General features: G+C 43.9%; 1 protein-coding gene across 5 annotated transcripts in view; it reads left to right on the plus strand.

The window, feature by feature from the left end:
• The first annotated feature begins 604 nt into the window (after positions 1-604).
• TPM1 (tropomyosin 1) overlaps positions 605-17,418 on the plus strand; it is a 32,500-nt gene continuing 15,686 nt past the window's right edge. For 2 of the 5 annotated variants that reach the window (XM_036736269.1, XM_036736272.1), the window contains exons 1-2: positions 6,505-7,060; positions 17,207-17,340. In XM_036736269.1, the coding sequence (XP_036592164.1) occupies positions 6,929-7,060; positions 17,207-17,340 (266 nt within the window). In that variant the 5' untranslated portion in view covers positions 6,505-6,928. Of the gene's footprint in view, positions 1,108-2,485; positions 2,612-6,504; positions 7,061-17,206; positions 17,341-17,418 lie in introns of those variants that run through there. The other 3 variants (XM_036736267.1, XM_036736268.1, XM_036736270.1) reach the window with 3 other exon arrangements.

Below are 17,418 nucleotides of genomic sequence, written 5' to 3' on the forward strand. Positions count from 1 at the left end.
GAGGGGGAGGGAAATAAGTTTTAGGGAACTCAAAGATACTCCTAATGCTCAGGCTTGGGGCGAAGGGGCGGGGGGGGGTGCCGCAACGGCACACTTTGTTTTCTAGAAAGTGACATTCCCTATGCAATACCAAGCAGATCCAAAAAGCCCCGAGACCTGAGGCTTTGGGTGTGGGGAGAAGGGAATGCCAGAATCCCCAACTCAACAGTCTGGACTGGGAAATTGGGTGTGCACTGTGTACGCCTAGTGCCTAAACTCAGCAATTCCTAACTTCTTTTCTCGCTCCAAACCCTTTCCTAATTCGCCTCAGTTTCTCCAGCCAGAGAAAGACTGCTGGTTGGGGGCGGAGCGGGGGGGAGGGGGGGTGTGGATAGAGAGGATGGCTGGCCACAGGACAAGTTCGATCGGATAGGACCTCACCCGCATTCGCACTCAAGCTCCCCCCGAGGCCGGGGGCAAGGAACCCCAGAATCCTCTCTCCTGGGTCCCTTCTCCCTTGGCTCGGGCGAGCGCAGGTTTGGAAATAGGCATACAAACCATGGCCCCGCCGCCTCTGCTCCTCCGGGCCCCATATATAGTCATATCCACCGTCAAATGGCAGGCAGCAGCGAATGGGCGAGCAGCCCCTGAGGGCGGAGAGGGGAGGAGGGATGGGGAAGGGATCGGGCGGAGGGAGGGGAAGGGGAAAGGGGGAAGGGAAAAAAAAACTTTTCCAAAAAAGTATTGGCTGTCTTGAGGAATGCGGTCGCCCCCTTGGGAAAGTACATATCTGAGAGCAGCTGGAGGCTCAGCGCTCCCACTCCGGCTCGGGTGCCTGTCCCAGCACAGACCTGCCTCCTCCTCCTCGTCGTCGTCCTCCTCCTTCAGCCCCAGCCCCCTTGGTGCCGCCGCACCTCCTCCTCCTCCTCAGCTGCTCCCCAGCTCCGGCTCAGTCCCCGACTCCAGCTCGTTGCGTGCGCTGTCCCTGCCCCAGGCCCTCACTACACCGCCACCATGGATGCCATCAAGAAGAAGATGCAGATGCTGAAGCTGGACAAGGAGAATGCCTTGGACCGGGCTGAGCAGGCGGAGGCGGATAAGAAGGCGGCGGAGGACCGCAGCAAGCAGGTCTGCAGTTATCTTCCTTCGTTTTCCCTCTCCCCCACCATCGCCTCTTCCCCTCCCCTCCGCCCCGGCCCTAGTGACTTCGGTGGCAGCTGTCGCAGCCCACCTATTCGGGGCCCCGAGTCCTCCTAGCCCCTAAAACCCACCCCTCTCGCCCCCCTCGGATCTCAGGGAGTCATGCCGGGATAGTTAGACTTCGAATGGGGAGACAAAAAAAAAAACCGAGCCCAGCACATTTGAGTGTGAACTTCTTTCTTGGCTCCCCACTTGAACCCTTTTCTACTGCCTCCAGCTCTCGTGGTCATGGGAGAACAGTCCAAGTGCTGAAGGAAACCGATGTTCAGCCTTGGAAACACTTTTTCATTTTAAACTGAGGCACTGGGGATGGTGTAGGGGGTGAAACAACCCGAAGGAGAGGGGGTGTTGGGATGAGAAGTAGGGCTCTGGACTTTTAAAAGTTCCACTGAACTGAAGCTATTAAGCTGGGATGAGGTAGCTGGATTTGGGTGCGTTTTGTTGTACTAGTAATGCCTTGGTTTATTTTTTTTTACCCCAGCAGTGGGGAGTTGGGGTGGGGGGGGAATGAAATTGTTTCTAAAAGGGAAAAGCAGGATAGAATGCAGGAGACCATCTAATGTTTAGAGAGAAGGGAATGTTGGGACTGCGAGAGAATTCTCTAGCCATTTGGGGCGGGGGGGGGGGAGGGGGAGTCCCAGTGCCCGAAATGTGATTCTTGGAGAGAACAGTTGTGTGACCCTACTCCCGCAGGTCAGAGACCCCTCTAAGCAGGGAGAGAATAGAAAACAGAAAACTGTACCTTCCCTGAGTGTTTGTCTACACACACACACACACACACACACACACACACACACACACCCATCCCTCTGACCTCCAAATACTCAGACTCCCAGCCCACCACCAATTCGGGCAGCGGCACATCAGCCTAAGAGCTGAAGCCAACCCCGTCGCCTGTGTGTGTGTGTCTTTGTGTATCTCTACATTCCCCCCCACCCCAACCGCGCTCCCCGCGCCCGGCGCCCCCAGCTCGAGGAAGACATTTCGGCTAAAGAGAAGCTGCTGCGCGAGGCGGAGGATGAGCGGGACCGGGTGCTGGAGGAGCTGCATAAGGCGGAGGACAGCCTCCTCACCGCAGATGAAACCGCCGCCAAGGTACCTGAGGCCGGGCACCCAGCGCAGAAGTGTCTAACTCTCTCTCTCTCTTTCTCTCTCCCCTTCCCTGTCCCTCTTCCTCTCTTTCTGTCTTTGGCCTTCCTCTGTTTCTGTGCACCCGCACCCCTCCCGTGCGCGATCACGCTGCCTGCTGCACTCCCCCCCCTCCGTCCCCTGGCCCTCTCCCCCTCCCTCGCGGCCCATCTCCCAGCTGGAGGACGAGCTGGTCTCCCTGCAAAAGAAGCTGAAGGGCACTGAGGATGAGCTGGACAAGTATTCTGAGGCCCTTAAAGACGCCCAAGAGAAATTGGAGCTGGCAGAGAAAAAGGCGACAGATGTAAGTGTCACACACATACCACCACCACCCTCCCCCCGCAGCTGCCCTCTCCTTCTCTCAGAGCTCTAGGTCACACCCCTGTGCCCAGCTGTCCAGCACCCCGAGGGTGCCACTGGGTTTGGGGGAAAATGAAAAACACTTTACCTACTCTTGGCCGGGCATCTACACACCCACCTTACCACTGGCATAGCTCACTGGATGCTGCCTCCTACTCGCTAGTGCACATGTTCATTTTATTTCATCATTCTTACCTCTCTCTATTTCTGCCTTTTTGGTTGGGAGGGGGAAAGAACGATTGGAAACCGGGACAGCTGGAGGCTGCTTCTGAGACACACAGCCCTGCTGGTGGAAATTATCATAGTTTGCAAACTCAGGGTTTGTGTACAGAAGAGTGTGCTTTCCTGGACTTTCTTTTATTTTGAGGGTCTAGGGCAAAAATTTTTGAAATGTAGGCCCGATAAAGCCTGAGGCCAATGCTTTACTTCGAAAAGATGAAATGACTGCGGCTTTTGATTAGGAAGTCTTTCTAGCCCAGAGATACTTGATGCCAGTGATGGAGCCTGAGAAAGCCCTCCACCCAAGGAGCAGCTAGGAAGATGATACTTTCTTGGGTCTGCAGTCTGTAGGAGTTAGATCCAGAAAGTAAGCTGGAGGTTATATATAGCTCAGTGCTTTATATGGTATAGTGTGTGATCTGCACCCCGGCTCCCTCCTTACCCCAACCCCCCAGCCCCACCTGTCAGCCTTCTGACAAGCATCATCACATAGTCTTCGATGTGTAATGAACAGTTAACATCTCTAAAGCTCAAACAAGTTTGCATTCAGATTCCTCTGGACATTACTGTGTGTTACAATTCCTCATAAGTGATGCCTCTTCTTCCTTGTGAAATCTAGTCAAGCACTGGATTTCTAAAAGATTGATTTTGCTTTCACTTAGTTCATTCCCAAGATAGATGCCTAATTAGGAATGTACATTCTAGGATGTTGATTAATTAAGAACGTACTTAGGATGTTAATAATAATTTCCTGCATTTATAATTGTGGAAAAGTGCAACTTTAAGTTGACTATTGACTACAAAAGCAGATTTTCATGTACTAGAGAACACAAATATAAGATGGTCCATTATGATAAATCAAAGTTAAAGACTGCTCTAAAATGAAAAGCCTATAATTTTTTTTTTATTCCAAGGCTATACTTTTGCAAATGGGAAATCCTTCTTGGACAAAAGCAAAGTTCTCAACTATGAAAATTGAAGTTCTTGGGGGAGGAGGGAGTTGACTGTCCCAGCTGAATCATAGGAATTAAGCTTTATACTATCCATTTTTAGAAAGAGAACCTGAAAAAGTATGTCTCTGTGACTGTATGTATGTAATTCGGATCAGATGTCTTTCTCTGTATATGGCTAAAGGGATGGAGGCATATCTACCCCCAAATTCTCCAGCAGGACGTTTATTTAGCTTGTTCAAAAGAGCCGCTGATAGATCAAGGGGAGATATTCCTTATAAGGAAAAGAATGTGGAGTATTTGGAAACAGCTCCGCGAGAGTGAAGGCAGGAGAGGGAGAAAAATGCTACTTGAGTTCTTAAGAGGAAAAAAGATAATTGTTGTAACTTCAGTGTGCTGACTGCCATGCCCCTTTATTAAAAAGCCTCATTTAAAGGAGCTGTGGAATGGGGTGGGGCAGGAGTGGAGCAGATGATAATTTGAAGTCAGCTGGGGAGTGGGGGAAGAGGACAAGAGGGGAAAAGACACAGGGGGATGTCTCCTGAGATGACTTTAAGTCATTTTATCCCAAAAGAAACTCTGCTGTTAAAGTATATCGATTTACATCCCTAAGCCTTTTAGTGTTGTTTGTAAACTAAATTTGGGGGTTGAGGGGTTAAAATAGTTTGTCAATAAATGATAGAATGTTAGCACTGGAAGGGACCTTGGAAAATCACTCAGTCTAACACCTCAAACCCCCTCTCCCATTTTACAGATGAGCTTGCAGGTCTTATTGTACTTTCACATTTGCAAATCATATATACATAATCTCAATTTTTCCTTTCAACAACCCAATACCATTATTATCCTCATTTACAAATGGGTACACTAAGGGTGAGAGAGGCTAAGCGATTTAAACTTACCAAGCTAATTAGGGGTAGTGTTTAATTTAAAGTGATTTACCTAGTAGAGAAAATCATCTTAAGACTCAGAGGAAGAGACAAATACCCTTAGAGAAAGAAATGAACTATTTAAGTGACATACATCACTTAAAAAAATCTTTAAAGGGTTGCTTTTCTTCTCCTCTGTATTACCTAGACTCCCCTTCCTTCCCCCAACCCCCCAAAGAGTTCACAATGAAGGAGGTCAGAGTACTCTGTATGAGTTTAGGGGAGGAGCTGGAGCCTTTACAAACAGAGCTGATGAATGGTATAGAACAAAGTGAGAAATGAGGCCTACATGGTGTGAAATTCCCCAGCCCTGTTTCTTTTGTCAGGTCTGCAGAATCTTGCTAGAAGCTTTGCTGAAAATGATTTAGGAAATCGGTCGAGTTGTGTCTTTCCACTTCCATCATTCTGTGCTCCTACTCCACTCATAGTTTTTTTTGGTAGCTTTTTTCCCCAAATTTTCTTTCCCTTTCATTACCACACAGCCCTTCCCCTAAAATAGACTTTTTAAAGGACAGCCTAGGAGGAAAGCTTGGGAGTTAAATGTCCCCCCCAATAGAGGGAAGTATTTCACCCCCAAAATGGAAAGCCTGTAATGTATTATTGTGTAACCTGAAACTTATTCACTTTCAGCTCTTTTTTCCTGTCAGGTCCCTGGGGTGAGTGTCTCTAGTGCTATTCATCTTACAGATAGTTTAGGATTAGAACAGGATGTGTGACTTCATTGAATGAGAGAACTCTATCAATGAAGAGCAGTACTTTCTCTACAATATATAGTCTTAAAGAGTTGCCCAAGGGTCAAACAGCCAGTGTGTGCCAGAGAAAGGACTCAAACCCAGTGGTTCTTGCTGATTCAAAACAGGTCTCTATCCATTAAGCCATGATGACCTCCTTCCTCTTTTATTGAGAAGGACTTGAACCAGGATCTCATATCCAGTGTTTTTGCTTTCAAAGTATTATTTCTGTGTAGTGGGAAAAGAAAAGCCTTGGGAGTTTCACCCTTAGTGCCTGGCTTCCATGTTTAAAGTTGCTACTACTATCTGATCTTGGACAAACACTTGCTGGCAGATGCCCCAGTCAGCAAGGCATGGGATCAAGCGTTGCCTCTGACCCTTACTAGCTGTATGCCCATCTCTCTGAGCCTCAGGTGCCTCATCTGTAAAATGAGAGGTGTTGAACTAGATGGTTACTAAGGTCTTTCAATACCAAATCGATAATCCTCTGAATTTATCCTCAAAGTAAGTGAAGTTACCACATGCCTAGTAGGTCTGTGGAACCGGGGTGAGGGGGCAACTCTAGATCGTGTTTGGTCTGGATTCCCCTCTTTTTTTTTTTTAGTTAGAAAGCTCTTCACTTAATTTTCTGACTAAACATTGCATCTTTACTCTCAAGACGAATGCCCTAGCATCCTCTTGGACGATGCGCTTAAAAGTGGCTCTTCCACCCATGGCCACTAGGGGGCGCCCCAGCTCTTCGCAGCCAGGTCCCGTTATCCTTCCCCCGCCCCCCACCATCTTCGACGGGGGTGGGGAGGAAAGGTTAGACTGCAGCAAAACTTACTGACTGGGGGATGGGGGAGAGGGAGAGTAGGTGTGTATTTGGGAGGGGAGGTGAACACTCTCCCCCACCAAGAACACTAACCTTTGTAGCCACTGACCGCACTCGGGCTAAACCGGGCAGTCCAGGTACCCTTTCCCCCCCCCAACCCCAGCATTTGAGAAAGCCCCCCTCCGCCCCGGGGACTTGGCGTAGCCCCGAAAGAGCTGTATCGTAGTCCTGCGCCTCGCTCCCTCCCAGGGCTCGGCCCCTGCCTCCAGGCTCCACCCGCCCCCAGCCCCGCATCCTGCTGCGCTCCGCGCACCCGCCTGCGGTTGGTTTGTTTGCTCTACGAGCCGCGGCTACTCAGCCTAGCCCGGAGAGGCGGGGGGGACTTCCGGGGCTGAGCCAGGAGGAGGAGAGGGACAAGGAGAAAGGGAAGGAAAGGGAGAGGACCGGGCGGCGGCGGCGCAGGCCAGTGCAAAGCCCAGCCCGGGGAGGGACCGCGGGAGCAGCCGCGCCCGTGCCTGGAGGCTCGCGGCCAGCGCCTTGCAGCGACCTCCCATTGCAGCCTCTTCCCGGTCTCTTCCTCCTCCTCCTCCTCCTCCTCCCTCTGAACTGCCGGTAACGATGGCGGGTATGAGCTCTTTGGAGGCGGTGAGAAGGAAGATCAGAAGCCTGCAGGAGCAGGCTGACTCCGCGGAGGAGCGAGCGGGGAGCCTGCAGCGGGAACTGGACCAGGAGAGGAAACTGAGGGAAACTGTAAGGGAGCTTGTCGTGCCCTTCCCCTCCCCCGCCCCCGACCCCGCGCCCTTCTCCTCGGGCAGCCCCCAGGTGCGGCCCTTCACCTCCGCCTGCACAGGCTCCTGTTGCTCTTCCTCTCTCCGGGGGGCTTCTGGGGCTCCCCACCTGTTCCGGTCCCCTTCTCTACCCACGCTGCATATCCGGACTTAGATTGCTGTCAGAAGGAGCAGAGTAAGAAAGGCCTAAAAGTAGGGAGCCGTCCTCCCCTTTCCTCTTCACCCGACATTCCTCCTGTCTTGAAAAGGAAAAAGGAATCTCCATTGCAGGGGACGCAAAAGAGGGGGTCAGAATATTCTGGAAAGGATTCTTCCAGGGAGCTATCCATTTTTTTTTTCAGAGGTGGTCTTCCTTCCTACCCCATTTCAGGACCTCAGTGTCCGCAATCCTCCTCTTCCTCTCCTAATGCTATCTTCTGTATGGGGGGGAGGGGCGGGAGGAGAGATAAATCCTCTTCTTTTGAGTAGAGAGGGGTAGAGAAGAAAGCAACAGGCCTTTGGTTTTTAACAGAGTGACCAATATTTTAGAGGCCTAGTGATGCTAAAACCAGTCATCCCTACTGACCCAGAAGTTCTTGGAACCATATTTCTGGGTGGTGTTTGATTAGAGATCTGCAGCGCCCAGTATTTGGTGGGAAAATTACCATTTGCAGTCCTTTTTACGCTTCCCTCTTACCCCTTTCTTTCCTCCACCCCCCACCCCACCCCCATGAAGTATTCTTATACAGATATCCCATTGTTACCGAGGCTTGATGTGTTGGGTAACTTTAGATGAGTGCCAACATTTATTAGGTGCATTTACCCCACCACCACCCACTTGAATGTAATACCAGGCCTCATTCCTTTCTCCCAAGGCAAACATCTCCAGCAAATCTGAATAGGATTTCTTAAAGGCACTTAAGGTTGATTGTGGCTTGTTGGTTCTGTGTGTTTCGTGGATCATGAAATTTTTTACGTACTTTAGAAATTATTTTTGACGAAAGTGAATGTGACATCCAGCTGTGTTGTATGTGTAGGACTAGTCTGTACCAAGTTCCTTTTAAATAACTGTGACTATAAACAGAAATTTGCATGGACTAAGTTAACAGAAAAGTACAGCTTGAAAGGCTTTTTTTGCATTAAAAAGTTAATAATAAGGAAAGCCTAAAAGAATTTCCTTCTCAAAAAAGAAATCCTCTAACAGAGGTTACCTTGGGTTCTCAAAGGGAATGCCTCTAAAGACTGAGCTCTGTCTGGTAGGTACTACCAAGCTAGAAAAGCTCTAAGTACAGACTTGGCATTCATAAGAATACCAGCCTTGCTGGATTTAAGGAGCATCATCAGCTGGTTGGATGCCCACCGGGTGACAGATATATTTTGGCCACAGCAACTCTTGAAATGATCTTCTAAGATATGGAATAAATACCCACACTAATGAAATTGAGCATCTGTTGAAGTGTTGACATGAGGGATATCTGACAGGTGGCTTTTTTTCCCCCTTCCTTTGGTTAAAAAGATAAGACAACACAGATCTTTCAGATATCTGAGTGGTAAATTCCCATCCCTCATTGGGTCTAGTAGTCACCCAAAACCTGGTCCTTTTTCTATTGGAGCATTACAACTTTAAACTTTATAGTACTTGGTCCTCCAGGATTCCTTTCCTGCCTATGTCTCATACCAGGTATGCTTGTGCAAAAAGAACTATCAATTTTGCCAACAAATTTGTCTTTAAAGATCCTACTTGAATCTCTTTCACCCATGGATAAATCTTTAAAACTTGATGCAGAGAGAAAATAAACAAACTTAAAACACAGATTGGCATGTGGGGGGTAGAAGGCTAATCTGCAAACATTACCGGTTGATATTGAAACCTCTTCTACACTAAGGAGAGAATTCACAATACTGTAAGGGAAGCTTCTATGATTGCTCCCTTAGCATAGTGATACTTTTGCACACCACTGGAGAAAGAAGTGTATTTTATGAAATGTTATATGTCACCTTGATCTGTATTTTTCCATGTTTTGTACATTTTATTCATGATGACTGCCCTTTGCCATTTGTCTGTAGATACCACCAACATATTTTTCACAGATAACTGTTTTTTTTTTAATTTGTGCATAGATCAGTGTATTTTAAAAAATAGTTTCAAATCTTTTAAAATCAATGAAATGTACAGTATTCTTTTAAGAAAGGTCAGTTTATGCAGATATTGTACTCAGGACTTCAAAGATCATAGGATTTAGAACTGGAAGGGAACTTTAGGTGTCATTCAGTGCCACCTGTTTTGTAAATAAAGAAAACAGAGGCCCAGAGGGGAAATGCATTGCCCCCAAAGTCACTGATAAGGGACCGGATTATAACATAGTTCTTTTGACTCTAAAGCCACTGTTCCCTTGGATGATATATCTAGAACTGATAGGTCATTCAATGACTCAGATCATTTGGCCCAAATTCCTCATTTTACAGATGAGGAAAGGAGGAACCTGCAAAAGTTAAGACCTTCCATCCTACCACGTGGCATGGTGGAAAGAACACTGACTGTGTAGTTATCTAATCAGAATTTGAATTCTAGCTCAGCTACCTATTATTTATGTGATCTTGTTCAAGTCACTGTTCAGCGACTCCCTGGACCAAAAGAGAGTAGTATTAGATGAAGTTCCTTGCAGATCTACAGTTATGATCTGTGTTGCATGCTGCTTTCCCCACACCAGTAACAATAGGGCTTTAGACCAACAGAATACAGTTTTGCAGACTGAGACCATCCATCTCCAAATGCCCCTTATTTTTGGTTGTCTCTAAAGTTGAAACTTAGGTAGCCAGTTGGAGGCTTTTCCTTGGTGGTACTCAGGTGCAATATATCTTAAACCATGTGTTAAACTCTAGGTAACAAGTGTTTCTCTGGCAACAAAGGCTGTGTGTGTGTGTGTGTGTGTGTGTGTGTGTGTGTGTGTAATGTTTCCTCAAGTACGAGCCATTGCAGAAAATAGTTATTAACTGGGATTGGCTCCAAAGGAGTTCTTCAGGAAAAAAAAGAGGTCTACCCCTAGTGTGACTTCTTCATCCTCCCCTGCTTTCATAGAGACTTGGTTTCTCCACTCCCCACCCTCCAGATGTGCAGCCCATCCAAGAGCTTGAGGAAGGCAACTTTACTTGGCATGTGGCATGTTGGTTAACTCCAGTTCAGTGGTTCTTAATCTCTCTTGTGTCTGGGATTTCTGTAGTTGTCTGAAGCCTACATACTCCTCAGAATAATGTTTTTAAATGATTGAAGGAAATGTTAAATTTCAGTTAGAGGTTGGTAAAAATAAAGATTTAAAAAAAAAACCACCACTGAAACACAGCTTCCTTACAGAATGGCATTCTACTGATGAGAGTCCATACAGTCAAATAGCTTCTTAATCAATAATGCTGTGACCCAGAGAGTACACTGCTTCACTATTTTAGATCGTGGGAAGCAGGCAGTTTACTCACATTCCAAGCTGTTTCCCCCCCTGGAGTTGGTAAATATTTTTGGTACTCAGAGAATCTGAAAGTGAACTTTGTTGTAGCATTTTGCATTCTCAATATGGCTCTAACTGGAATGTATAATCTCAGTTTCCTTTTTTCATAAATAAGTGGAGCAAAGGCATTACAATGCCTTGTTCTTGTCTCTCCCCAAGTATACAAATATGTCTCATAAATGAGAGGCTTTGGCACAGTTGGGGAAGGTTGTGTTTATCTGTTATCCTTGGGAGTGCCCCTTAATGTCATCAATGTTTTTTCCCCTTTCCTTACCATATAAGGACAGACGTTTTGCTTGGCTGTGGAGTCACTTGTGCTTTATACAGCAAGTTGGGTGAAACTCTCTTGGTGTAACTAACTACACATAAAGTAACAAGACCTGACCTTTGGTCTTCCTGTGCTCTACCTTCTCACTCAAGTTAAGGGCTTTCTAGAAGAACTTAAGTCTTATTAGAGGGATGATTTCAGTTATAATACTGCCTTTCTACCAGTAAATTGTTATACTTGCCTATAGCTAGAATATTTTTAAGTGAATTTTTTCCTATTTTTAGTTGTGTTTTAACTGGCTTGGGTTAAAATAGCCTATCTTAAATTAAAACCTAGTTCTTGGTGAATTTTCTTCCTCTTTCCCTTAGAGGATAGATGTGATCTGGAGTAATCTCTAGTTATTTAAGGTCATGCTTTAGGTTTTGTATACTGATTTATATGCCCACCCTTTATTGCTACCAGGGAGCTTTGGAGCATGCCACGAGGACCCAACAGTGGGCACACACTTTATAGCAGAGCTGTAGTAGGGTGCTAATCAATACAGCAGCACCTTTTCAGAGTAGCTCATTACAAGGTGATACACACAATGACACTTCTGAAATAAATGCAACCAGTATCTCTAAGTGAATGACTCAGCTGGCGCCATCAACACACACCAACATTCTACGCCAATATTAGGAGGAAGTTAACCCAGTAAACTAAAGGTAATTTACATGACTGGAAATAATTTGCTTGGGGTTGGGAGGAGGCACTTCGCTTTGCTTTCTCTATCTGTGTTTAAATAACAGATAGGCAAAGGACTAGGTGTCTTGTTGACAGAAATAATACTTAGGTATTGTTGTGAAAGGAACTTTAGAAATGACTAAGTGGACCTCCGACCTTAGGAGAAGTATCAGAAATGAAGGATTCATGACAGACAGTGACAGAGGCATAATAGGGGTGTGGAATGGAATGAGGGACAAAGTACCCTTAAATAGTGGGATAAAATGCGTGATCCATTCCCATGAACATAACCAAACTGAGACTGGGTTTATGTAAATTAGGCAGCCTCTGGGGCCTGAGATAACTATGAAGTGCCAGGCCTCTCCCAACAGAAGAGCAGTAACTTAGCTGCATTTTGCCCTCAGGGTGAGTTCCAATTTCATTCCCCTCCCCCAGTCCCAGGTCTGACTTGGTAATACCCTATATTTGCCTTAACCTTACTTAAATTTTTGTCCTCTCTGAACCTGTGGAAAGTGTCTAACCCAGAGGTGGGAACCTATGGCCTCAAGGCCTTCAAGTGTGGCCCCTTGACTGAATCCAAACTTCACAGAACAAATCCTTTTGGGGATTTGTTCTGTAAAACTTGGACTCAGTCAAAAGGCCCCACCCAAGGACCTAGAAGGCCACATGTGGCCTCAAGGCCATAAGGTCCCCACCCCGGGTCTAACCCCTCAGTTGCTTCACTCTTTGCTCAGTTCAAGGCCCCTACTTATCCAGTCTTATTTCCACCATTTTCCCAAAAACCAGGTTGCATTCATATCCCAAAGGATCCCTCCTTTTGCTGCTTGGGTGCAAGTAGTCTGCTGTTAACTGTGTCAACATTAAAGTGTAAGCTCCTTGAGGAGCTTTTTTTTTTTGGTCCTCTTTTTGTATCCCCAGTATTTAAAACGGTACCTAACACATAGCGGGTTCTTAAGAAATGTTTTTTATTGAGTGAAAGGTACTTGGAGAGAACCTCTAGAATTAATGTTGTCTGTAGTAGAAAAGCATGCAATGAGTGAATCCAGAAGGTCCTTCTTCAGGGCTACTTGGGGCTTTTTGTTTGTTTTTAATCAAAGAACTTTTAATGTCTGCCTTACATTTAAATATGGAAACAAATATTGTGCCTTGGGTTTGCTCTGTTCAATGTCTAGCATTTCTACTATTAAAGATTTGTTAAGTAATTAGTTATTTAAATAATTAATTTAGGTCAGGATCTAATAGTAGTCTGAGTAAAGGACCAAACTGTTAGTTCATTAGATAAGGATTCTGTGTTCTCTTTACTAGACATTTTTGGATGATACCAATAGGAGCCATCTTGAATCTTTAGTCTTGGATTCAGGAAGGCATGAATTCGGATTCTCCTTCCAAAACCTACCAGTTATATGAGCATGAGCAAATCACTTAATGTCTCTGAGCCTCATTTCCCTCATTTGTATCAAGGAGATATTAATACCCACAGTGCCTTCCTTAAAGGGTTTTCTTGAGGCTCAAATTAGATAATGATTAAAAAGCCCTTTGCAAGCTTTAAAGCATTATGTAAATGTCAGTTATTATTAGAAGATCAGTGTCTGCCCTGGAGAAGATAGTTGGGGTTGCCTAGAATACATTTGGGAGGGGGGGATAGGAATTAGAGAATACTTATAAATATAATGTATAAAAATAAATGTGGATAGTATATGAGTGCTGAGGGAGGAGAAAGAATGTTAGTGACTGAGGTGGGCTTCCCGGAAGAGAGATCACTTTTTAGCTAGATCTTTAAAGATGTGCAAAGTTGATGGGAGGACCTTTTAACTTGCAGAATGGTATGTGCCAAGGCCTGCAGGTAGAGGGGAGTAAGTAACAAATACAAGATACTCATCTAGCTTAGTAATTAATTTGTCATCTTGGGCTAAATGGGGGGGGAGGCTTCCAGGTGATAAAGTTGGTGCTTGGAATGTCACCCCCAAGTTTAATGTAAATCATCTTCCTACAGTAAATAAAAGAGGTTTTCTTTCCTATACTTTGCCCTTGGCTCAAAGCAAAGCATGGCTTTTGGTGGCTGCAACAATTGAAAATGACTGTTGACACTTTTCTTTTAACTTGCTACAGGGTTTTTAACAAGGATATTGACCTCCTGTAGTGAAAAGAGATTTGAGAGCCAGAGTGCACCCCTGAACTATAAAGAGTTAATTTTTAAGAGACAATTACCTATTCTTAAGGAATTTGTTCTCTCTAGCTTCCCCCCCCCCCCCTCCCCATGCCCTAAAAAAAGAGCTGAAGTAAAACCAGGGTCTTTTATCCACCATTGGGTTCAGAGTTCCATTTTAAACTACTCTACTCCTTACGGCCCATCTTGTATGGAGACCTTTCATTGTTCCCTAATGTTTTTTGGTGTTTAAATTTATCTTTAGTTTTAGTTTGCAAACTCTTGCTTCATCATCCAAAATGGCTGCATGGAAATTGTGTTTTAAGTTAATTTAAAATTGTTTCTCAAGATTTTAAAAGATTTTCACATTCCTCCTCCCCCCAACTTTGAATAATTGGAGACACCTTGGGGTACAGCAAAACTGGGGCAGAGAATCATAATTGTAACCATATTCCCTCCTAAGAATCTAACCCAACTTTTAAAAAATATATAATATTTAATTTTTCTCCAATTACATGTTAAAATAATTTTTAAACATTTTTTAAAGTTTTAAGTTCCAAAGTCTTCCCCCCGACCCAGACAGTAAGCAATCGCATGTAGTTTATACATGTAACATAACTTTTAAATAACTAGAGTCTGTGTGTTTACCAAAACGCGAATGTAGGAAGGTCTGGATTATCTTTTTCATATTTTCTTCTCTGACTCAGGTTGTAATCTGGTAATCTTTTCCTGTCTTCATTTCCTATAGATCATCTAGTCCATGGGTTCTTAATCTTCTTTGTGTCATGGATCTCATTAGCAGTTTGAACCTATGGACCTTATCTTAAAATAATTGTTGTATTTCAGTGTATGAAATAAAATACATAAGATTATAAAGGAAACTATTAACTTTGAAATATAGTTATCTCAAAATGTTTTAAAAAATTCACAGATTCTGAGTTATAAACTTCTGATCCAACCTCTTTATTTTATAGCAAGTAGCACAGTGTCTTTGCACATAGTAGGCACTTAGTAAATTGCTTAGTGAATAGAATAGGTTCATAGATGCTAGTCAAGAAAACAATGGACAAGCCTTTTATTCAGAGATGAACTTAGATTCTTAAACATGTACTATGATTTTTTTAAGTAGGAGTTCCTGCTCCAAAACCTCACATCATCTTGTTAAGATACTGTTTATGTAAAACAGATACATGAGGAAGATGCTGTAATTTCCATTTCATCAGGTTCATGAATAGTAAAATAGCCACAAATCAAAACATGCACCCCAAGCTAAACACTCATGCAAATGTCTGAATTTCAGAATCCTAGACAGAAACAGTTTAAGTGCCCGGAATGCAACATTTTATATCTCAGAGAGAATGCACAAAAACATAGTATTTGAGATGATGACTTTCTCCTTAGTCCTTTGAAACTTTGCTGACATTTTCCCAAAACAGCCTTTACTTGCAAATAATTTTCAAATTATGAAAATCCATGATTGTTTCAATTATCAAAAAAGTTTGATTAATTGTTTTATGAATCCACTGTTTAGCAGTATTTTGCATTCCAACTGCTTTGAAATCTGTAGCATTCTCTGTCTGAAGACTGACTCAGGACTGTGAGTGACAATCACTGGGTTCTTCCCTGTTGAACCCAAGTTAAATACAGGGTGAGGTTTATAAAGTATAGTCCTGTCCCCTCCAAATCCTTCTCCCCACTGTACAAAGTGAACATATTCACTTAAGTGAGAGCTGATCAATTCATGTTGTTTTACATTTTGATAATGTATGACATTGAACCCCATTAACTTTTAGTAAGCTTGATATGAAATCATTCTGTTGATGCTAGGAAGTAATGTCATCTAGTAGAACACTGAATTTGGAATCAGAAGACCTGGATTAAAAACCTAGCCCTTTATAGTTTGCTATCATACTGCTGTTACTACTGACTGTGGCATTATAGCTCTAGAACTGAGAGGGAATTCAGAGGCTATCTGGACCAGGGGTTTTAAACCATTTTTGTGCCTTGGATCCCTTAGGCAATCTTGAAATCTATGGATGCTTTCTCAGAATAATGCTTATTAAATGCTTAAAATTAAGTGTATAGAATTTAAAAGGAAGTTAATTATATTGAAATACAGTTACCCAAAAATATTTTTAAGCTCTCAGACACTAGGTTAAGAAGCTCTGATCTGGACTAATTCCCTTTTTTTTTTTTGGGACAGAGTTTCTTTTCTCATTCATGCTGCAAGTGATGCAGCCAGCCACTGTTGGGCATTATTCCACTTCCAGTAGGCAAGGAAGCTTTGACCTGCTCTGTTTCTGACATGATCTGTCCTTCCTCCCCTTCTTCTTGGGGGCTAACCAGAAGGGTAGGAGACTTGGTGATGACACTTAGATGGCTTTTAGCCTTTCTGCAGCTCAGAACTCCCAATTTCTAGTGACGCACCAGCCTCAACCTCCCCAGTAGCAGGGAGTATAGGAATGTAACGTGATGCCCAGCAAACCCCTCATTTTACAACTGAGGAGGGTCTCAGGGAGGTTACATGACTTACCCAAAGTTACATAGGTAGTAGGAATCAAGGGGAGCATCCAAACCCAGGTCCTCTGACTTGAAAGCCAGTCTTCCTTCCACTGGACTTCATGTTTCTTTATCCTTAAAATCAGGCATTGGACTAGATTATCTCCTGTATGGTCCTCAATCCTGTGGTCTTATGTCCAGTCATTTCAAACAGGTATGTATTTGCCATCTGCTTATACAGCAAAACCTGTGAGAATGGAAGATGTAATACATAAGACATGAGTATCTTATTTGCTTTTTTCTAACTAAAAAAGTGTTTGATTCAAAGAATAATTTTCTTTAAAAAAAAAAAGCAGTTAGCCTCCTTTATTTTGGTAGTGTGTGGGGGTGTGTAGCATAGTTATTTACATTTGAATATAGAGATTAATTCTGGTCCCTTCAAAAGGTAATAGCCCTTTTTGGAGAGGCTGACCAGGAGAAGGGAGGATTGTCACTCCTAAGTGTTATTCCTGAAGTTTTATATGGTTAAGCCTGGGTAAGTTATTTCTCATCTTTCCATGCCTAAATTTCCCAGTTAGTGAAATAGGGAGAAAGATGGTTTTTGGTAGCAGTGATATCAGACTTTGAGTTTTTTGAATGGAAGAAGCCAAGAGCTTGTGTTTTTTAATTCCATCCATCTGCCCCCACTTACTTTACTGAGCTCCTCTTTTTGTTATAAATTAGCTTATTTAGCTGTAAGTGAAACAATTAGCACTTCTTTAAAATAATGTCTCTAGGTCTAAGCATACACACAATTTTACCTCATTTGAGTTAAAAACACATTCTAGAAAACCTAACAGTTACCCAATGAAGTTAGCAAGAGTTTATAGTGATGCTAAATATCAGCCACCTGGTTAGCTTCTAAAATTACTGTTTTGATGTAGATTGTTTCTTGAATGTTTTCTCCACATTTGTAGTCATATATTTCACTTTCTTTCTTCTCTCCTTGCCTAGGCTGAAGCTGATGTAGCTTCTTTGAACAGACGTATCCAGCTGGTTGAGGAAGAGTTGGACAGAGCTCAGGAGCGCTTGGCAACTGCCCTGCAGAAATTGGAGGAGGCTGAAAAGGCAGCAGATGAGAGTGAGAGGTAGGAACATCTAATCTGGGTCCTTTTACTGCAGTCTCTTGCTTAATGGGGCATCATGGTCTGGCTATTGATTAGTAG

This window comes from Trichosurus vulpecula, chromosome 8 (assembly GCF_011100635.1).
Source record: "Trichosurus vulpecula isolate mTriVul1 chromosome 8, mTriVul1.pri, whole genome shotgun sequence".
NCBI lineage: Eukaryota > Metazoa > Chordata > Mammalia > Diprotodontia > Phalangeridae > Trichosurus > Trichosurus vulpecula.